Here is a 22,805-nt window from a genome sequence, read left to right on the forward strand (position 1 = left end):
CATAGTGGACGTTATTGACTACACTCAATCCCACATATGCACTGCAATAACAACCGATGTAAGCTCAACGGCTGTCCGAATTCTCTCTCTTTTTCATTCATTCTTTCGAGTTAACTGTGTTGGTGGACTAAGGGAATAGTGAAAGTGAAGCGATTTCGGATTCAGCCACTGACTAGCCTACTGCTGATGTAACCTGCATAAATAACAAGTGAACGAATCGTTCTGATGAAAAGACTCTTACTGAGATGAATCCACAAAATCCCCCACTACATTGAACACCGTTTTTTCTAATTATTTATTTTTTAGCAAAAAAAGAAACAGCACTGAATACATTAACATAAAAGGAAAGAGAGAAAAAAATACAGAGAAATAGCACACCTCAACCAGTAAGAAAAATATGATCTAAAGAAACCCTCTCCAGAGAGAAGTGCATGATCTGCACGGGCAGTGACGTGAGGGAATGTGATTGGAGGAGACTTGAGCTATATAACTCACAGGCTGCTGCTCCTCCCTTTCGCCAGTGGAGTTTCACTACAAGCTTCTGCACCACACAGGGCAGACGGGAACACAAACACAAGTAAGTCACTCTTCATTCTCCAAATCAGTCAGTATATGTTATACATCCGAACGTCTGCTTTACTCCTTCTTGACTTCTGATACACGTACATCGTTAGAGGAACATTCTGCCGTGCAAATGTGCTCTGGCTCGACTCCATGTCAATTTCTCCCCACTGTTTCACCCTTTGATCTAATGCCTACGTGGACTTTGTGTGGACAGTCACTAATGCTTATCTTGAATAAACATTCACACTCGGCCATCAGCAAAGATCGTGTTTTTAGTGCATACTTGTTAGGCGTTGTCAATCTCGGAGTATTAGGTTATAATGGATCAATAAGAGTAAAGTTTTCCTAATCCAGTGTGTTAGCGCTTGCGCTAGCTGGTGTACGTGTCACTATCGCGCACGCGCAGCTCAAAGTTTACTGGAGTTGGTGTCTAGCCAGGACAAGTTTTTCATCTCCGCAAACCACAAAAACTGACGTATCTTACAACGACAGACACCACTAATTCTATTAAATATATACCCATCAACCTCTCCCGGGATTTAAATGTTTCTAGATGTGAATTGTTGAGAAATTAAGTGTTAAACGAGAAATCCGTCTTTCCTACTCCGTTAGCCGTTAGCATGGCGTGTCATGAGTTGACGTAGCGCGCATGTAGCAGTGCTGAGAAGATTTTACATACAAAAGTCGTTTTTTAGACACACAAAACATTGTGTTCATTAAAAATACGTTGAGCTATTATCCCAGTCTCCCTTTTTGTGTCATTCTGAGAGAAATTCGGATGTAAATCCGCCATATTTAAATCTGACATACGCAGGAATGGCCACGTTAGCAAGACGCGAGAGGGCCATTTCAACACTTAAAGACATGCATTTATTTTTTTGTTTAATTTTGCGTATTTTAAGTATTTATGCACATGTTTGTGAGTATATTCAATGTATATTTAAGCATGGTTATGATTTAATAATTGAAATTGGTGAACGAAGATCACAAGTAGGTGACTGAACAGGATTGATCAGTCTTTTAGTTCCCATTTCCAGCTTTAATGAGTCACATTTGCATGCATTTAAATAAGAATTATGCAAGGTCAAATGAAATGCAAACAAATTATGCCACGTGTAACTAAGTTATGGCAAACTAAAGTGGTTTTGCATCATCAGTGACGGTCTGATTTCCCCATGTTTCTGATCCCCCCCCCCCCCAAATTTCCCCATGATTCTGTTTTGTCTTAGGCAAAAGCTGGCAGGCTGACACGAACGGGCAGCTTTACAGGACGGATTATCTGGTAACTGACCATTTAGCTGGTAAGATCACTGACCACCGCCTTGTTTCTACTAGATTAATTTGCTGACAGGCCTAATGTTTGCTTTGAACTGCAAGAACCTTGTTTGTCTTGTTTGTAGCCATGGGATCACAAGTTGTGTGCCGTGATCATTAAGATCAAATCTTATGAGTGGTCATATGATTAAATGTAATTTGAGCATCTGAAGTATTTTTTTAGTGTTTGGTTTGTGGATCAGCTCCCCAGGAGTGCTTTTGATCTGCCTTGAGGAGCTGTATATGTATGTGTTTAGCCTCTGGGTCCAAGTCTTTAGGAGGCCTGTAGAGGAAGAGGCCCTGGAAGGGGTATTCAGAGAAAAGCACATTAAAACAGCCTTGTACTGTGTAGAGAGGTTTGGAGTTTGCGTTTGAGGGGCCAGATTGTCACAGTGAACTGGAAAGAATGTTGTATGACTTAATACAATAGTGATTAGCCAATTATCCCAAGGGTTAGTCCATCTATAGTCCTCCATTTTACTGTATAATTTCTGCACACCATTTTCACTGCCTACTTTTGAAGAGCCATGCAAGTCTTTGACGTTGTAATTTCAGCAGTGAATATAAGTGGTCTTTCATAACTCAAGGCTGCATGGCTGTAACAGTAGCCTCAGCTTTTATGTTCTTGTCTTTTTAGTCTCCTCACAGTCCTGTGCGGGGAGTAGGAGTGCAGTCTGCCAAGTAGACGTTTCACTGAGGTGTGGCGTGCATGTTTTCAATTAAATGCGAGCGTGCTTTGTGGAACTTTTATTTACGAAGTAGAGAAATTCTCTTTTTGCTGCCCTGCATGCTAGGGGTACAACAAATAAGGGTTAGTGGGGAAATCCTCTTAGCTTTAGAGCTCGTTCATTTAACTCCGTGGCTTAGAATTAGCCCTTGTCCAAGGTAACAGATGGACAACTTTGACCTTCCACAAAATGGATAAGTCCTTAAACAGTGTTTTAAATTTGCCTCTACAGGCAGTGTTCACTTATTTTGCTCTGAACAAAACCACATTATTTTGTGAAATCTGTGAAATTTTGTGAAAGTTATTTTCCAAAATATAGCTTAGGTTTTTCCCCTTTCTATAAAGTTGCGATGAAATTGGAAGTAGTGACAGATCTTTTTTCTTTATTATTATTATTATTATTATTATTATTATTATTATTATTTTATTTTTTTCCAGAGTGAAATTGATTATCGAAAAAGATTTGGGTGGTGACTTGATTATCATTTGTTTTTGATTGGATGGAGGCTGCATGGAAGAAAGAGGCAGGGTTTAAGTGGAGTAAATGATTGGAGAATTCTGTCATTTCACTGGAAGATCGAGTTATGACTTTTTTTTTTTTTTAATGAAACCTACATGGATGAATCTTTCACAATAAAATCAATAACATGCATTTTCATTTTGGTGTGAATTTGTCATGCTGCTGACTTTAATCTGTTATCGTGAAAAGGTATAAGCTCCACCCATGTTGACAAATGGTTCATATCTTAACTGCCAGGTTGTATTTTGTTTAATCTTGGTCGTAACTTCAGCCAGGCACTGTTCCTTTTATGTAGTAATCACCTGAGCTCTTCCTATCCTAGTGGCACACTCGGACTCCGTGTAAACGTGGGATTTCGACCATGAGCTCAGTCGCTGTACTTACGCAAGAAAGCTTTAATGAGCACCGCAGTGGCCTTCTGCCAGAGCAGGTCAAAGGTAAATGGTGGTTTTGGTCATTTTGACTTGTCCGTAACCATTCTCTGGCAATGTGAATGCTGAATGTTGTACCTCTCTTCCCCGTTAGCTGCTGTGGCGGGCTCTAGCGGTGTTGAAGAGGAGGATAGCCTCCCCACCTACAAGGATGCCTTTCCCCCTCTGCCTGAAAAGCCTTTGCCAGAGGGGGTACAGGAGACTGGAAATGCCTGGACGTCTAAACTCAAACCTCTCAAGTCCTCAATAATTACCCAGGTATGGTGATCGAGCTAGTTAGAGTCACTATCTTACCTGGGGAATGGTTATTCATTGGTTTGACTGTTTTCCGCTTGGATAAATACAGGTTTTCCATGTGCCTCTGGAAGAGCGCAAGTACAAGGACATAAACCAGTTTGGAGAAGGAGACCAGGCTAAAGTGTGTCTTGACATCATGCACAAGACTGGAGCCCACCTGGAACTCTCCATGGCTAAAGACCAAGGCCTCTCCATAATGGTCTCTGGGAAACATGACGCTGTCATGAAAGCCCGCAAAGAGATTGTGTCCCGACTGCAGACTCAGGTAAAATGAAATGTGAAACAAAGTGAAATGAATACTCATTTTGAAATTTGCTAAACATTAACACATTTCTTTAATTAGTATTTTAGCTTAACTAGCTTAACCAGTGTCATATGATGATAACAATAACTTAAATTTAAAAGCGCAAATTAGCGCACAATTAAACAGACAGATTTTTATATATATATACACACACATATACACATATACACACAGTGAGGAAAATAAGTATTTGAACACCCTGCTATTTTGCTAGTTTCTCCCACTTGGAAATCATGGAGGGGTCTGAAATTGTCATCGTAGGTGCATGTCCACTGTGAGAGACATAATCTAAAAAAAAAAAATTAACTATTTATTTGTATGATACAGCTGCAAATAAGTATTTGAACACCTGTCTATCAGCTAGAATTCTGACCCTCAAAGACCTGTTAGTCTGCCTTTAAAATGTCCACCTCCACTCCATTTATTATCCTAAATTAGATGCACCTGTTTGAGTTCGTTAGCTGCATAAAGACACCTGTCCACCCCATACAATCAGTAAGAATCCAACTACTAACATGGCCAAGACCAAAGAGTTGTCCAAAGACACTAGAGACAAAATTGTACACCTCCACAAGGCTGGAAAGGGCTACGGGGAAATTGCCAAGCAGCTTGGTGAAAAAAGGTCCACTGTTGGAGCAATCATTAGAAAATGGAAGAAGCTAAACATGACTGTCAATCTCCCTCGGACTGGGGCTCCATGCAAGATCTCACCTCGTGGGGTCTCAATGATCCTAAGAAAGGTGAGAAATCAGCCCAGAACTACATGGGAGGAGCTGGTCAATGACCTGAAAAGAGCTGGGACCACCGTTTCCAAGGTTACTGTTGGTAATACACTAAGACGTCATGGTTTGAAATCATGCATGGCACGGAAGGTTCCCCTGCTTAAACCAGCACATGTCAAGGCCCGTCTTAAGTTTGCCAATGACCATTTGGATGATCCAGAGGAGTCATGGGAGAAAGTCATGTGGTCAGATGAGACCAAAATAGAACTTTTTGGTCATAATTCCACTAAACGTGTTTGGAGGAAGAAGAATGATGAGGGAAGCATGGGGGTGGTAGCATGGGGGTGGTAGCATCATGCTTTGGGGGTGTTTTTCTGCACATGGGACAGGGCGACTGCACTGTATTAAGGAGAGGATGATCGGGGCCATGTATTGCGAGATTTTGGGGAACAACCTCCTTCCCTCAGTTAGAGCATTGAAGATGGGTCGAGGCTGGGTCTTCCAACATGACAATGACCCGAAGCACACAGCCAGGATAACCAAGGAGTGGCTCTGTAAGAAGCATATCAAGGTTCTGGCGTGACCTAGCCAGTCTCCAGACCTAAACCCAATAGAGAATCTTAGCTCAAACTCCGTGTTTCTCAGCGACAGCCCAGAAACCTGACTGATCTAGAGAAGATCTGTGTGGAGGAGTGGGCCAAAATCCCTCCTGCAGTGTGTGCAAACCTGGTGAAAAACTACAGGAAACGTTTGACCTCTGTAATTGCAAACAAAGGCTACTGTACCAAATATTAACATTGATTTTCTCAGGTGTTCAAATACTTATTTGCAGCTGTATCATACAAATAAATAGTTAAAAAATCATATATTGTGATTTCTGGAATTTTTTTTTTTTAGATTGTCTCACAGTGGACATGCACCTACGATGACAATTTCAGACCCCTCCTTGATTTCCAAGTGGGAGAACTTGCAAAATAGCAGGGTGTTCAAATACTTATTTTGATCACTGTATATATATATTTGCTCTTTTAAATTGAAGTTACTGTTATCATATGACGCTGGTTAAGCTAGTTGATCTTTAAAATACTAATTAAAGAAATGTGTTAATGTTTTGCAAATTTCAAAATGAGTATTCATTTCACTTGTACTGTTTAAACACTTGCTTTTTAGTTTTTGTTTAAACATTTATTTAGATAATAGCATACAATTTTAATTTTGACAATTTATTGCTATTGGTCATGAAAATAATTTGTCAGCTTGTCGGTATTTTTCAGAATTATAATAGTTGTATATCCCTAGTAATTCCTGAAAATACTTTACAACAGGCTTCAGCTACTGTGGCCATCCCCAAAGAACATCATCGCTTTGTCATCGGCAAGAATGGGGAGAAGCTACAGGAGCTCGAGCTGAAGACTGCCACCAAGATCCAGATCCCTAGACCCGAAGACCCCAGTAACCTGATCAAGATCTCTGGAACCAAGGAAGGCTTGGAGAAGGCCAAGCACGAGATCCTGCTCATCTCTGCCGAGCAGGTCTGGAACTTTATTCCATTTTTTGTTTAACTCTGTTATCACATAGTTATGTATCAGATTCAATCTAGAAGATGGTGGTGGTGATGATGTTTTCAATAAATTGCAGGATAAGCGTGCTGTGGAGAGAATTAACATTGAAAAGGTGTACCACCCCTTCCTCACTGGAGCTTATAGCAAGCTGGTGGGGGAATTGATGCAGGAGACGGGAGCCCGCATTAATGTCCCTCCACCCAGTGTGAACAAAACTGAGATTGTCATCACTGGGGAAAAAGAGCAGGTGGCCCTGGCCTTGGCCAAGATCAAGAAGATTTATGAGGAGAAGGTGAGCAAAGACAGAATAATTAATGGACTTTTATTGACTTTTCCAAATCCACAGTATGCTGCTGAAACTCACTGGACTGCATATCCATGTGAAATAAGTAATGATAAACCTGAAAGCAACTGAGGAAGATGTTTAAAATGTGGCCTTTTGCTTCTTTCAGAAGAAGAATGCAACCACTATTGCAGTGGAGGTAAAGAAATCTCAGCATAAGTATGTGATTGGGCCTAAGGGTAACACCCTGCAAGAGATCCTGGACAGGACCGGCGTCTCGGTCGAGATCCCACCCCTCGACAGCAGCTCCGAGACAGTAATCCTGCGTGGGGAGCCAGACCGGCTGGGCCAGGCACTCACTGAAGTGTATGCCAAGGTAAACAAGCCTGTTTTCCTCCCCCTATGTTTCCGTACAAGAATTCTTTCCCTCAAGCTCCTTTTGTGCTTTTCTCTTTTCGCTTTAATTTAGGAAATGTATTAAAAATGTAACAGTAGAAGGGCTAACAATTTGACTGTAACCTTTGACCCTTACTCTCTCTGCACAGGCTAACAGCTACACTGTGTCCTCAGTCTCTGCTCCCTCTTGGCTTCATCGTTTCATTATTGGCAAGAAAGGACAGAATCTGGCAAAGATCACGCAGCAAATGCCCAAGGCGAGTCAACTTTTCCCTTATCACATCAGAGTGCTTGGCCTGAATATCCATCGTTTTGCTCCGTGAGGGGCATGTGTAGATGTTGATCATTTTCAGCAGGTGTTTTTGACCAGTTACATGTCAGAGTGACTGTTCAAAGGTTGCAGTAATTGCATCAACCAACACAGGTAGTTCAGAATGACATGGGGCTTGAGCCAAGAAGCACACAGTAGTTGCAGATACATTAATCATTTCATTTAAGTCTTATAAAATGATACATAGCCTGGATGCAACAGTATGAGCATTTACTTGTTCTCTGTTGCTACTGATGAGTTTCTAAAGACAATCAGATCAGGAAGTGCATTAAAGGAAATTTCACTTTTTTTTTTTTTAATTCCTATATTAAAAGACCATTGAACTAAAGCGTTGATGCTTCAAAATCATTTTAAAAGTAATCCATATATAATCTATATGAATTGTGCGATTTATTCCAAGATCGCAGTTGCTTTGAACATTTAATTTAGGCTTTTACTCATATATGAACATTGATCAATTGTCAATGGTGGGGAAGCGTTGTCATAAATGACAGAAAATTACGTCAATGGAGGGGAAAGAGTTAACAAGAAACCTCAATAGTTCATTCGTCTAGCAAGCAGCCTTGAACTTCCATTGACCATGTTTGATGTGCTCTATGTATGTGCATTGATCTATGTTCATTATGTGATTAAAAGCCTAGATTAAATAATCGATTGCGTCTCTTCAGAAGACTTGGCTTAAACCGCTTGATTTATATTGATTACTTTTACGATGTAAGGTCTTTATAAACTTTTTGAAGCGTCAAAGTTTTGGTGAAATGGATTTTCAGTGGAGGGGAAAGTATTCTCTCAGGTTTTATTAAAATATTGTCATTTGTGTTCTGCAGATGAACATATATTATCTTATGGGTTTGGAATGACATGAGGGTGAGTAAATGATGGCATTTTGGGTGAACTAACCCTGTTATGCTCTGTTTATTAACAGGTGCACATTGAGTTCACCGAGGGTGAGGACAAGATCACGCTGGAGGGGCCCACTAAAGACGTACAGATAGTACAGGGCCAGATTCAAGAAATCGTTACAGATTTGGTAAGACTAATCTCCCTATTACAGTACATGAAAAACATAGGTTTCCACTTGCTTTATTTTTTGGCCTCAATGTGTCCTAAACAGTTTGGTTGGTTTTCATGTGTTCTTTATAGGTTAGTCGAATGGACTACACTGAGATAAGTGTGGACCCCAAGTTCCACCGACACTTGATTGGGAAAAGCGGTGCAAACAGTGAGTATACAGCTGTTGTGAAATTTAAAGCAGATATTATGCAAACACATAACACGTGTACTTTTCTCTCCACACCTAGTTAACCGCATAAAGGAACTGCACAAAGTGTCAGTCCGCATTCCACCTGACCATGAGAAGAGTAACCTTATCCGTATCGAGGGTGATCCCCAGGGCGTGCAGGAGGCCAAGAAGGAGCTGCTGGAGCTAGCGTCACGCATGGCAAGTTGGATGGATTTGTAATTGAATAAAGGCGGCTCTGTTTACTGTTCTCTCTTCGGTGTTCTTTCGTTTAGCGTTTACCACTTGTTGTGTGTAACGGTTGCGTTTGTCTTAAAAAGTTTACTCTATAATTTCTGTCTGCTGTAAATTGGTTTGCATAATTCTTAAAGGAGTCAGGTGCATGTGTCGGTGGGAAAACCCCCCAAAAAACCACAGCCTTGGAGTATAAAATCCTCTGGGTTATTTGCAGGAGTTGCCTGGCAACTCTTGACTTAAAGTCTCTAAGAATGTCATGATTTCAACAGGAGAATGAGCGTACAAAGGACATGATCATTGAACAGCGTTTTCATCGAGCCATCATCGGACAGAAAGGGGAGAAAATTAAGGAAGTTCGGGATAAGTTCCCTGAGGTAAGTGTTTTGGGATGCATGGTTTATTTTTCCAATCAGATGTTTTTGTTTACATATAAGGAAATAATCTTTCTTCCCCCTTGCTTTCAGGTCATCATCAACTTCCCTGACCCAGCGCAGAAAAGTGACATTGTACAACTGCGTGGGCCTCGCACTGAGGTGGAAAAATGCGCAAAGTTTATGCAGAAAGTGGTGGCTGAAATGGTAAACGCATTTTTCAAATTTTTCCTGAATTTCTCTTGCCGTGTCTTTTTACTCATTTGCTGATATTGTGAATCAATATATCAGAAACACAATGGCAATGGTTTTGATCCACTTAACATCTAAACATTTATTTGTTTTATTTACTGTCCATCTTTGTAAATTAAAAGTCCTGGAAAACCCTTGTCAGGGCACTTACTAAACAATGGAGCTGATTGATACACCCCATGTCTGTCATGTTCTAAGCACAGTATAGAGTGTCAAGAGTGTATATAGAGTGTCAAGAGTGAACTATATTAGTGTCCACACAATGAACAATTACATAGTTTATTATATCCATTATCTTTATATTATATAGCACAGGCAGCAGGTCTGTTGTCTGCCACTTTCAAGTTGGGTGTGTATTTTTATTGGCCGGTTTTGTGTAGTTTTTTTTGTTAATCAGCTGAAAAAAGTTATTCTGAAAGCGTTTCCAAATATATTGTTATTGCTGTGGTGTGGTCTTCCCTATTCCTTCTTTTAATTAAAATTAACAATATAGTTATGGTGTAAATGGGCCTTAAAGCCCGTAGTATGCTTACTTTTTTACACACGAGGGTATGCGTACAGCGTGCAACTTGAATTTTGGCAAATTTGCTGCAACTGCAATAGACTCCCACATTGACGAGTGCTTGTGTGACCGGATTAAGAAATGCATGGAGCTCTAGTTTAAATGAATACAAAGGCAATTTTATCTGTACGCTTCTATAGAGAAATAACAGACACTGGACAAGAATGAAACTTTGTAGTACCTATGTTGACCGCCTGTGGTAGAGCTTTTCAAACTCCATTGGATTGTGTGCACTGTGTTTTGGGCTTAACAATCTGTGAAATAAGTCAATTTTTAGCCCTTTCTTAAACTAGCCTACTTTTGTTCTTTTTTCAGGTTGAGAACAGCTTTTCTGTCTCAGTTCCCATTTTCAAGCAATTCCACAAAAACATAATTGGCAAAGGAGGAGCAAATATAAAGAAGGTGAGTAGTTACTTTTTAGACTTGCACGTTCATCCATTCACAGACGGTTTACTTTACTGGCGCTTTTTTCTTTATTAGATTCGTGAAGAGACTAACACTAAGATTGACCTACCTGCCGAAAACAGCAACTCTGAAATGATTGTCATCACTGGGAAGAAGGCAAACTGTGAGGCAGCAAAAACCAGAATCCTTGCCATTCAGAAAGAACTGGTGAGTTTTTATTTTATTTTTTTAAATCAACTTTAATGTGAGGTTAAATGTCCATCACATTTGTTAAAAGGCCCCTATTACGCTTTTCCGAATGTTACCATTCATGCAGTGTGTAATATTGCAGTGTGTTTGTGAATGGAAAAGGTCTGCAAAGATTTAAAAATCAAAGTGCACATCAAATAGTTATTGTCTCCTAAAACAAATAATCTATTCTGAACTGCCTAAATGAGTCGTCAATAATTCCTACGTAGGTTCGTAACACATTTGCATAATGCCAGACTATGGTCTAGTGTTCATTTCGTTAAAGAAATCTATGACAAAATATTCTTTGACCTTTTCTTCCATGATTAAGATGAGACGATAAGACGACACACCAACGTCATTCAACGATAACTGTGACTATATCAACATACAATGTTGTTAAGACTAAAATGTAGTTTAAAAAATAAAAGCATTACTAAAACCTCTTTGCTTTTGTATAACAGACTGTTTTTAACAAGCTGCTACAAGTTTTAATTCTTGCGGTTTCCAGATTTCAAGAATTTAAAACAATTGTTGTGATTTTTATAATTGTAAGCAAAATAATCGTTATCAATTTAACCATTATGCTGCATGATGAAAATATGGCTAAGTTTTCATTGACAGACTGGACTAAATTGCACAGGCTTTGTCGTCTAAAACTTGATTGAATGAAAACGGGGCAAGGTTAACTAAATAATAGGGGTGTAACGATTTATCAACTACATCGATGTATCGATTTATATTCTTAATGATCCAACTACATCGATCTGTGCTCGGCAAGTTATATCGATCTAACATCGTTTTTAAAGGTAATGAATTGATTATCGACGATGAAATAACGCATTGGATTTAAGCACGTCAGACTTTATAAGGATGTTTTTTCTTAGCACTTTTAATGATAAAGGCGTTAAACGTTACTCGATTCAGTCTGCCTATCTGTGACGTGATCGCCATGCGTGACGCGCCAGCAGCAGCGCAAAGACAACAAGCAGCGCAAAGTCTCTCACCTCAGAAAAACGGACTTTCCTGTCCTCTCAGCCGCTATACTGCAGTAGCGCGCACTCTTCAATTGCGCGCTGCAGGCTTATGTCGTTTCACTAGCCTATATATAAAGCACAAAATAAACTACAAGCATGCAACGTCGTTACGTTTTAAATTAGAAAAAAACGTGTTGTCCAGATTCAGTATCTGCGGTCAGATGATGTTGTCAGGCTATATGTCCGTGTCATTATTCTATCATTATTTTCATAACTTGTAATGAAATAGTCTCTCACCTCAGAAAAACGAAATTTCATGTCCTGTCATCGTACTGTGCTCGTAGCGTGCACTCTTTAATTGCACGCGCATAATTAATTGATACCTGATTCCCTTTCAAGAATTTTTGGCTAAAAAGTCACTGAATCGATTTCAAGTCACTGAATCGTTTCGTATCGTATCGTTCTAAATGAACCAATATCGTCCTTGAATCGTATCGACAACCACGAATCGCGATACGAATCGAATCGTTGTTAAAACGAATCGTTACACCCCTACTAAATAAGATTAAAACTAAAAAGTACATTTTACACAGGACTAAGACTAAATGTAAAAATACCTGACAAAATTGGCTGCCCGCAAACGTCTACTTAGATCCGCCAAAACACTGTAGTTGTAGCTGAGGCTTGGAAGTGTTTAGTTCGTGTTGACATGTCGCGAGGACAAAGGTTTCTGTACATCAAAAGAAAAAGGATTCTGGCTTGAATTGACACAGTAAAATGGACGCCATTGTCACTGTTCATATCACTGTGTATACAAGTGCTGAGGAATCCTCTGGGAGCTGAAATTTTAGATATGGTAATAGGCGTTTCGTTTGACACACACTGTAAGCAGTAGACCATACTTGGGCCATCTGAATAATCAGAGCATAGTAGGCTCTCCGAAGGGAGGGTTTAGAGAGACAGAATCTTCGAACAAACAGTTTTCAGACACTTAAAGAGGTGCTGTGCAGTGTATATTATGTGAAAATGAGTTTTGACCTTGGATGCATGTAAATCTATTGTAGGAGAACTCCAAAATAAAATTAGGAACCTTTAAAATACCACAATAGGGGCATTTTAAAAGTTTGGGCTCTAAGAATTTTGTATTTTTAAAAACGGTTCATATAGTTTTTACTTTATTTTTGCTCAAGTAAATGCAACCTTGGTGAGCATTAGAGACTTCTTTTTAAAAACATTACACACCCCAAACATTTGAATAGTATGTGAATGTGGATTGAAGATAATTTTATTCATTGTTCTCAAATATCTGTGCAGGCAAATATTACAGAGATGGAGGTGTCCATCCCCTCAAAACTGCACAATTCCCTAATTGGTTCTAAGGGGCGTTTTGTGCGTTCCATCATGGAGGAGTGTGGTGGTGTACATATCCATTTCCCAACGGAGGGCTCTGGCATCGATGCAGTGACAATCAGAGGCCCAGCGGAGGAGGTTGAGAAAGCCAAGAAACAGCTGCTGTCCCTGGCAGAAGAGAAGGTATGTTTGAAGGGATGGGTTTCCTTGAAGAACTTGAAACTTAAATCCGGTAATACTGGTGTTATGCTTGGAATGTTATTTGGGCACGGGCTTTGTTAGTACCAAACTGTATCCAAAAAGTATCCAAACTGCTTTTAACACAAGCCCAGTGATTGTTGCTCTTAAAACAATTTAATTTACTTTAATCAACTTGTTTTTTAATAGCAAACTAAAAGCCACACAGTTGAGCTTCGTGCCAAACCTGAATACCACAAGTTCCTTATTGGAAAAGGAGGTGCAAATATCCGCAAAGTACGGGACAGCACAGGCGCCAGGATCATCTTCCCTACTGCTGAAGATAAGGATCAGGAGCTGATCACAGTCATCGGTACAGAGGAAGCTGTAGTAGAAGCACAGAAAGAGCTGGAGGCACTCATTAGGAGCTTGGTTAGTCCCAATGTTCATCTATTTTAACCCCAACACTGATGATCAGTAAAATATTAGTATCTTCTGACTGGTTTCCTTTTGCTCTCATATTTCTAATATCAGGATAATGTTGTTGAGGATTCCATGATCGTCGATCCCAAGCACCATCGTTTCTTTGTGGCACGTCGTGGCCAAGTCCTGAGGGACATCGCTGATGAGTATGGTGGTGTTATAGTCAGTTTCCCCCGAACTGGCTCTCAGAGTGATAAGGTCACCCTAAAGGGAGCCAAAGATTGTGTGGAGGCTGCCAAGAAACGCATGCTGGAGTTGATTGATGATTTGGTGAGTAGATGTAAAAATCTGCAATAAATGAATGCAGTTCCCATCTCGGACAACTGCAGTTATTGTGCTGTTTTAAGGAGGTAATGGATTGTACATTCCCTAAATCTGCAGGATGCGCAAGTGACCATGGAGTGTGTGATCACTCAGAAGTTCCACCGCTCCATAATGGGGCCGAAGGGCTCTCGCATACAGCAGATTACTAAAGACCACAATGTGCAGATCAAGTTTCCAGACAGAGAGGACCAGCAAGGTAAATACCACAGTGACTGTCGATAATTAAAGGCCATATCAGGGAAAATCAAATAATTCTTGATCTTTTGAAATAAGGCTCAACTCTCCCTTGTATAATAAGACACCAAAATGGCTCATCTTGAAATCTTCATTGTTGTGATATCACATTAACACTTACATTTACACATCAGTGATGGCAATTTGGTATAACTAACAATAAGGGTAAGATGTGGGGAAGCTTTTTTCCGTTATTTCTGCTGTAATTGACTAAGCTATTTATTAAATTAACCATGATTTGTTTAGAGGTATGTTCTGTATTCCAGAAGTGTGTTCAAAAACAAATGTTTGCATATTGATTTTGTTTGGTTTTTAAGCATCTTAAGTTAGATTTGAATGTTAAGGTATTAATTCAAATGCTTAAAGGTGGCATGACTCATGAACAGTGTTAATTTTGTTGACAAATAATTTTCGTCATTTATTTTCGTCAATGACATTTTTTCACAAACGAAAACGAGATGACTAAATAAGAACGACAAAAACTTTGACAAATCTGTTGATCTAACATTTTCGTCTAGTTTTTATTCGTTGACAAATGTTAGGGAGGGATGTTTTGGGAAGATATCCAGTCAGAACTGATGTCCTGCGTTTGAGGTAGATGCACACATTTGAATTGTAACATGCTGATCTACCCGGCGGGACATGAGTTGGCATGCGCTGGATGCATGTCTCATAAAACGTTCAAAAATGTAAACGTCTGGGAGAAAGAGAAGAGCAGACATATGGATAGATCTGAATAAGAGTGACGACTCAATAGAAAGCTGTATTTGGTACGGTTTTCTGTGCGCACTTACCTGAAGCGTGCAGCCATGCACATAGAGCTGTACATATGCGAGTCCTGAATTAAGCTCTCTTTCGTGTCTGAATGGACAGATACACACAACATTGTCTAAATGCCTGTTTTGGAGAGTATTCACGTAAACGGTCTGTTTGTCTTAACAGAACGTAAACAGATGTGAGAATATCGGATCTGCATCAGTGCAATTGGATCCACGCACATTCGGTCTTAAAGTGAAAGTGCGTAATAAACCTAATGCAGTCTGTCCCCTTAATATTAATCAAACAACAAAAGAAAAAGAGAAGCATTCACTGCTCTTTAATAAGGATTAATTATATTTAATTTATACAAATAAATATGTCTGCTTGAAAGAATAAAGAATGATGTATGCAAGATGTTTTAAAGAATGCATATATCATTAATTGAAAAGAAGACAGTGTTCTACTTTAGGAGAAGTGGTTTTATTTAAGATATTTTTTTTCTTTGTCACAGCAGTTAAATCAGTGTCTGTATTGCATGTTCAAACTTTAAAATCTTTCATATTATCAGGTTAATAGAGGTTTTCTCTGGAAGTATATAATGGGTTTGGAAACTTTAGAGAAATTCTAATTGAATGCATTACAATTTAACTAAACCCATTAGATTTTAGTCGACTGAATCTACTGTAGATTTAGTCGACTAAAATCTTATTGTATTTCATTGACAAACAATTCAGATGACTAAAATAAGGCCAAAACTAAATGGCATTTTAGTCAAAAGACTGACTAAAACTAAATCTAAATTTGCTGTCAATTAACACTGCTCATGATCTGCATTTATTTTTATTTTTATTTTTTTTATAATGTTCTCTGAGGTTCACTTGTTATCAAGATTTTTACATCAAAAACATCCTAATTTAGAAGTAATAAGCTATTTTCTACCCTGTTTTTGACCCTCTCTTTGAAACACTCCGTTTTGATGGGCGTGCCGCATTCAAGACTTGGAAGTAAACTGCTATGATTGGGTAACAGTTTTACATATTAAAATTAATTTCAGTGTCCCCGCCATTACACGTTGGAAGTAGTTTTGAAAACTTCCGTTGTTGAAAAATATCTTATTACAAAGGATGACTTGCTGCGTTTTGTGTAAACGGAATTATGAATGAACTGTCGTTCTTAGGATATTCGTAGTTCATCCTTTTAGAGAAAGCGGAAAAAAAATGTACATGGTTCATTTAAAACTCGACACTGCAAATGACAATGTTGTAACGTCTTACTGACTTTTATTTTCTGTCTCTCTGAAAAGCCTTCTTCGAACTGTATCATTTAAAAATTAATCCGCAGTAAAATGAAGCGAACAATGAAAGTGTCTTACTGACGTGATCTGACTGGAACTTCATTAAATATGGTTCATCCACGCTTGCTTAATGTTAGGATCACAAGGATGCCAATGCAAAGAATTTTTTCCACAACTTGTAACTATAAAACGCTGGAGTAATCCTGTGTTTGCACCGGTCTCATATTTACTACTACATGATATGTGAATCAAGGCAGGGCTAAAGAGACTGTTGAAGTAGGCGTTAGTGATCTTCTGCAGAGGCGGTCTTTCATCGCATGACCAATGAGACAAGTCTGAAACGAGTCGTTTTTCTGAGCTTGGTTTCAATGAAAGCTTTTAAGTTTTTTGACACACAAGGAAGTTTTGAGTTCTGAAACTTAAAGGATATTTGTATAGTACAATGACCTCTTATGTCAAAAGATCAAGGAAAATTTGATATCTCAATTCATGATCCTTGAAGTCATTCTGTGCCTCTTGGAACATTTATGCATGCAGTCCAAAGTTTGTTTTGTGGTCATGAACAACTAAATGGCAAGCAAAAATTAAATCGTTTAACATGTTTACAAGAGTACTTTAAAGGTTGTATCAGTGATTTCAGGCCCCCCAAAAAAATCATCACATTCATCTAATCTTTCCTAACGATCCGCTAGCTGCCCGCCCCATAAGCATGCTGTCAAAAAAACGCGTCTCTGTAGGCAGCCTAGGCTCTGAGATCTGCACACAAAAACAATTGGTTTCACCACCACTCAAAACCAAAACAAATAGTGTTCCAACCAATCACCGACAGGGGGAGGGTGTTGTGAGGTTTTGTGCTCGTGCATGGCTGCATGCGAAGTCGGAGCTGACTCAAAACCTCACAACACCCTCCCCCTGTCGGTGATTGGTTGGAACACTATTTGTTTTGGTTTTGAGTGGTGGTGAAACCAATTGTTTTTGTGTGCAGATCTCAGAGCCTAGGCTGCCTACAGAGATGCGTTTTTTTGACGGCCTGCTTATGGGGCGGGCAGCTAGTGGATCGTTAGGAAAGATTAGATGAATGTGGTTTTTTTTTTTTTTTTTTGGGGCCTTAAATCACTGATACAACCTTTAAGGGGGAAACATTACCCTTGTTTCATAGAATCACATGCATATTATTTCTATGGCAAGCCTAAGGTCAAATCTGTGGCCTTTGTTTATTCAGCTCCATCAGCTGATGCTCCAGTTCAGGAGAATGGAGAAGCCAATGGAGAGGTGAAAGAACCTGCTGATCCTTTGGCCCCAAAGAAGTGCGATGTCATTGTGCTCTCTGGCCGCAAAGAGAGGTGTGAAGCTGCTGTTGAGGCGCTTAAGGTGCGACTGCCATTTCCATTGTACACAGTTCTGATTTGTGTATTCCAGTGCATTTTGTTGATTGTTCAAACAATATTTGTCGTTTAGGCTTTGGTTCCTGTGACCATTGCGGTGGAAGTGCCTTTTGAGCTTCATCGTTACATCATTGGCCAAAAAGGAAGTGGAATTCGCAAGATGATGGATGAGTTTGAGGTTGGTTTCTTTACAGCTGATTTCAGTTGAATTATAAACCTAGAGAAGTGTTTAGAGATGCATTGTTTTTTTTGTTTTTTTTTTTGCTGTTGTCCTGTCATTCCTGACAGATATATTTTCTTACAGGTTAATATTCAAGTGCCTGCTCATGAGTTACAGTCTCACATTATCTCCATTACTGGCCTGGCCTCCCACCTTGACCGCGCTAAAGAGGGTCTTCTTGAGCGTGTCAAAGAGCTACAGGCTGAACAGGAGGATCGAGTGAGTTTGAAATCTGAGTTGCAAAAGAAACACTGTTCAAATTATTTCCACTCTATAATTACTCATTATATAATTACTAAATAATATATTTTTGTCTGCAGGCTCTCAGGAGCTTCAAGCTGACCATCACTGTGGATCCCAAGTATCACCCCAAGATTATTGGACGCAAAGGCGCCATTATCACCCAAATCCGCAACGAGCATGAGGTCAACATTCAGTTTCCAGAGAAAAATGATGAGAACCAGGTAACCGGCTGGAGCCTAAAAACTGATAAAGCAAAAGCTTATTTCTTTGAAAACATTCCATTTATTTAGTTTTGGTCTTTTAGGATCAGATTACCATTACTGGCTATGAGCAAAATGCTGTGGCGGCACGTGATGCCATTCAGGCTATAGTGGGTGAACTGGAGGAAATGATCTCTGAAGACATCACCCTGGACAGCAGAGTCCACGCTCGCATCATAGGGGCACGTGGCAAGGGAATCCGCAAGATCATGGATGAGTTTAAGGTGAGATGGTGGTGGGGTCATCTTTTTGGGACCAAGTATTGACTTCTATCTTGACTGTTTTGTTGTTGTTTTTTAAATGCACTTATAACCCTCTGGGGTCCTTCGGGTCCAAATGGACCCGAAGCGTTTAAATAAAAAAAATTAAAAAATCATAGCTTCATCGGAATGATCCGAAATTTGGTGACTTTGTTGGTACTTGGTATATGAACACCCAAAAAAATTGGGGACAGGATTTGAATAGTCTAAGTGGTTGTAAAAAAAATAGTCACACTCAGGACCTTCGGGTCCAAATGGACCCGCCATAGGAAATGAATGGGAAATTGGCAAAAATGTGACAATACAGAGTTTTTTTGTGCGTACAATCTACAAATCAGCCACGATCCAGAAAAAAAGCACACAACAGTGAAGGGGTGAATCTATAAAACATCAAGAGTGCAAAACAGACACATCCACACATACACACACACACAAACAAACACACTTTTATACACATACACACTAATAAATTCAGATTACAAAAATCTGTTTTGAATTTTTAAAAATCACAGCTTCATCGGAATGTTACGAAACTAGGTGACTTTTATGGTATTAGGTATGTGAACACAGAAAAAATATTGAGGTCATGATCCAAGCATGCTAAGTGGTCATAACACTTCTGCTCTTTGGTCAAAAATGACCCCCATAGGAAATGAATGGGAAATTGTCAAAAATATGAAAACACAGAGGTTTTTTTGCGCATACAATCTACAAATCAGCCAGGATGCAGAAAAAAAGGACTCAACAGTGAAGGGGTGAATTTCTAAAACATCAAGAGTGCAAAACAGACACATCCACACACACACACAAACATACTTTTATACACATACACACTAATAAATTCAGATTACAAAAATCTGTTTTGAATTTTTAAAAATCACAGCTTCATCGGAATGTTACGAAACTAGGTGACTTTTATGGTATTAGGTATGTGAACACACAAGAAATATTGAGGTCATGATCCAACCATGCTAAGTGGTCATCACACTTCTGCTCTTTGGTCAAAAATGACTCCCATAGGAAATGAATGGGAAATTGTCAAAAATATGAAAACACAGAGTTTTTTTGTGCATACAATCTACAAATCAGCCAGGATGCAGAAAAAAAGGACTCAACAGTGAAGGGGTGAATCTCTAAAAATCAAGAGTGCAAAACAGACTAAATCTGTTCAGGCAAAAATTACTAGAATTCGCAAGCCTTTCTACAGAGAGCTGTAAATCCACTAGTGGTAAAAATGTGCTATTGCGTGATAAAAATGCTCAGTGTGTCCACCAGTTGGCGCCCATCTCATTTCAAAAATTGCTTTCATGAGGCCTAGGCTTGACTCTAAAATGAAATACAGCTTTAATAAAAATTAAATAAAAATTATATATATATAAAAAATTTCTATTATATTCAATGGGAAAAAATGGGTCATAATTATTGCATAAATATTAATTATAAATCATAAAATTATTTCAAAACACCAAAAAAGAAAAGAAAAAATATTATAAAAAACAAGTAAAAAAAAAAATATTAAGATTTTTTAATATATATATTAATCCCGCCCTCCGGGTCCATTTGGACCCGAAGGTCCCAAGTGTGACTGTTAAACGAAGGACCCCAGAGGGTTAATAAATGTTTGTACATATTCTATATATTGTTTTGTGTTTTCCAGGTTGATGTTCGGTTCCCTCAGAGTGGAGCTGCAGATCCAAATTTAGTGACTGTGACTGGCCGTCCAGAGCAGGTTGATGAAGCCATTGATCACCTTCTGAACCTGGAGGAGGAATATGTAAGATTATGCTATACTTTGGCAGAAGACGACTATTAAAGGCTATTAATTTTAAAGTACTAAATTTGTGAACATATATAATTTTCCTTACCCTTAGTTGGCCGACGTAGTTGAAAATGAAGCCAAAATGGCCTATATGAAGCCTTCTGGTTCCACTGCCTCCAGCATGGATGAACCTCGTGGCCCATCCAAGGGCTTTGTTGTGCGGGAGGCTCCTTGGACCACTGGCAGTGCACCGGTAAACCAATGTTATGTCTTGAGTGAGAATCTGTTGCAGAGTAAATGACTGAAATTGAGCCATAGATTTGTGCATAATACTAATAGAGGAATTGAACCTGTTGTCACCTGTGTTTTTGGCTTAAGGCTCCGGATATGAGCAGCTCTGAGGAATTCCCCAGTTTTGGTGCACCTGTGGCTGCTGCAAGATCATCTCCATGGGGACCCAAGCGTTTTTAAAATGTGTGTCCTTCAGTGGTTATGTTGCAACCTCCTGGTTTCCTCTTTACTATTATCCCTCATTTGACCCATTTGGATATGGATTGACCACTTCCTCTGACCCCCAGTATATCAGCACAGTTCCTCTGCTCAAATTACTTCTGCTAGTAAGGGTCTTGATTTAGTCTCTCAGTGACCCTTAAAAACAAAACCGGTGGTAAACATTGTTCTCTTTATGAGGGGTGATCTCTACCAGGTTCACCTGAATTAGTATGAAATGAGACAACCTGTTTGCATTTTAGAGCGAATCAAAAATTGAAGGAAAACAAAAGTACTCCTGACCATGCTTCAGATATGAAATGATCCAGGTTTAAGTGATTTTTGATATGACTTAATTACAAAAACATTATTTCATTACAAAGGTTATTTTTTTGGTTTATTAAGCTGCTCTGTTTCATAGTTGCCTTTGCAGTGGGGTTTGGGAAAAATATACTGTATACCTCGGAAAGATGTTGCTTCTGGTTGAAGTCAAATTAATTCATAGGAAATGGGTAACCAGCTGTACTTTTGCCTCGTTCCCTAGGGTAGCCATTTTGTTGCAGACATTTCACTCGTCTCTGTCCCCATCCCTGATTCTCTGACTCTGGGAAAGGATTCCATGCAGCCTTTACAACTTTTCTGACTTAAAAAAGAGGGACTTTCACTACAAAAGTATTTTCAAACTGCCATTTGCTTTGGAAGTCCCAGGGATGTAGTTGCTTGTGCAGTAGAAGTCCCAAGGTTCCCAAAGTCTCTAAAACGTACACTAAACTGTTTGTTCTTTTTAATTTCAGTTTTTGATATTCAGAATTCATGTTTATTAAAGATTCTAATATTTGGATGGGTGAAAGAGACAATTTTGTGCCAATGAAATGTCAAGTCATGTTTTACTCATTCTTGCTAATGGGTCAGTGTCAGCCCCTTTTTTTGGTCTTCCAATTGCTATGCAGGTTGGTGTGAAACCATAGCAATGGCCCTCGTAATAGCCTTATAAGAATTATGCAAAAATGACAAAGGAAATGATTATGGATAACACTGGAAAATAAACTGTCCAAAAAGGAAAATAAAAATCGAAAATGTATCTGGACTTGTTGGGGTGAGACTGATTTGTTTTTGTTTTTTTTCACATGCACGATAACCAATAAGAACGTATAAAGTGTGTACGGGAGAAGTTACAATAGCCCACATGGAAGAATCCATCAAACCCTCCAGCCGTAACCTTTGTGGTGAATGCTGGTTGGGTGTTGCTGAAAATTAGCAGTTATTTCTCACTTGTATTTCACCTTGTATATTTTTAGATTCATAGAGTATTGTCAAGTCAAAGTCAGACTTTTGTAAATCCACATGAAACGGAGTAGAATTGGATTCTTTGGTATATGGTTAAGAGTATGTACACTCTTAAATTCTCTAGAATTAAGAAAGAACTATTCAATTGTGCTACAGCTCATCCCACAGGTTTTTATATGGGGTTATTTCCATGGCAAAACCTTCATTCTGTGGTCAGTGAACTGATCTGTTCATTTTGAGATGTGATTTGGATCCATGCCGTGCTGGAAGATCCATCCACAGCCAATTTTAAGCTTCCTGACAAATTCAATCAGGTGTTGATTTAATATCAGTTGGTACTTACTTAGAGTTTATGATAATGTGTATGTTTCTGTCTGCCATAATTGCCATAATTATTGCAACCTTCCCAAACAAGTTGTAGTTATATAAATTAGGTCCGATCATAGTTTTGGAGACCCAACCAGCAACTGCAATTCTCCAACTTTGATCCTCCTCACAAACAACCCTCCTCAGTGCGTGGAGGGCCAATATAGACACATCCTCCACCATCACCAGTTG

General features: G+C 39.1%; 1 protein-coding gene across 1 annotated transcript; it reads left to right on the top strand.

The window, feature by feature from the left end:
- The first annotated feature begins 306 nt into the window (after nt 1–306).
- On the top strand, nt 307–22,047 carry hdlbpa (high density lipoprotein binding protein a). Its single transcript, XM_079884264.1, has 28 exons — nt 307–577; nt 1,794–1,865; nt 3,448–3,562; nt 3,651–3,814; nt 3,903–4,118; nt 6,205–6,411; nt 6,518–6,733; nt 6,894–7,100; nt 7,270–7,377; nt 8,377–8,481; nt 8,595–8,673; nt 8,753–8,892; nt 9,198–9,302; nt 9,393–9,506; nt 10,429–10,515; nt 10,594–10,725; nt 13,038–13,256; nt 13,461–13,682; nt 13,785–14,003; nt 14,115–14,253; nt 17,567–17,715; nt 17,803–17,907; nt 18,034–18,168; nt 18,270–18,413; nt 18,497–18,676; nt 20,370–20,486; nt 20,584–20,724; nt 20,850–22,047. The coding sequence occupies exons 3-28, from the start codon at nt 3,487–3,489 to the stop codon at nt 20,940–20,942; spliced, it is 3,819 nt and encodes a 1,272-aa protein (XP_079740390.1). The 5' UTR covers nt 307–577; nt 1,794–1,865; nt 3,448–3,486; the 3' UTR covers nt 20,943–22,047.
- The last annotated feature ends 758 nt before the right edge of the window (nt 22,048–22,805 follow it).

Source organism: Squalius cephalus (assembly GCF_949319135.1).
Source record: "Squalius cephalus genome assembly, chromosome: 10".
Lineage (NCBI taxonomy): Eukaryota > Metazoa > Chordata > Actinopteri > Cypriniformes > Leuciscidae > Squalius > Squalius cephalus.

What these genes read in the sequence shown, in the direction of transcription:
- hdlbpa (XM_079884264.1), top strand. Translation starts at nt 3,487, where the DNA reads ATGAGCTCAGTCGCTGTACTTACGCAAGAAAGCTTTAATGAGCACCGC. An exon ending in TGGAGTTGATTGATGATTTG is followed by an intron (nt 14,004 to 14,114) that starts GTGAGTAGATGT and finishes CTAAATCTGCAG; the next exon opens with GATGCGCAAGTGACCATGGA. An exon ending in AGAAAAATGATGAGAACCAG is followed by an intron (nt 18,414 to 18,496) that starts GTAACCGGCTGG and finishes TTGGTCTTTTAG; the next exon opens with GATCAGATTACCATTACTGG.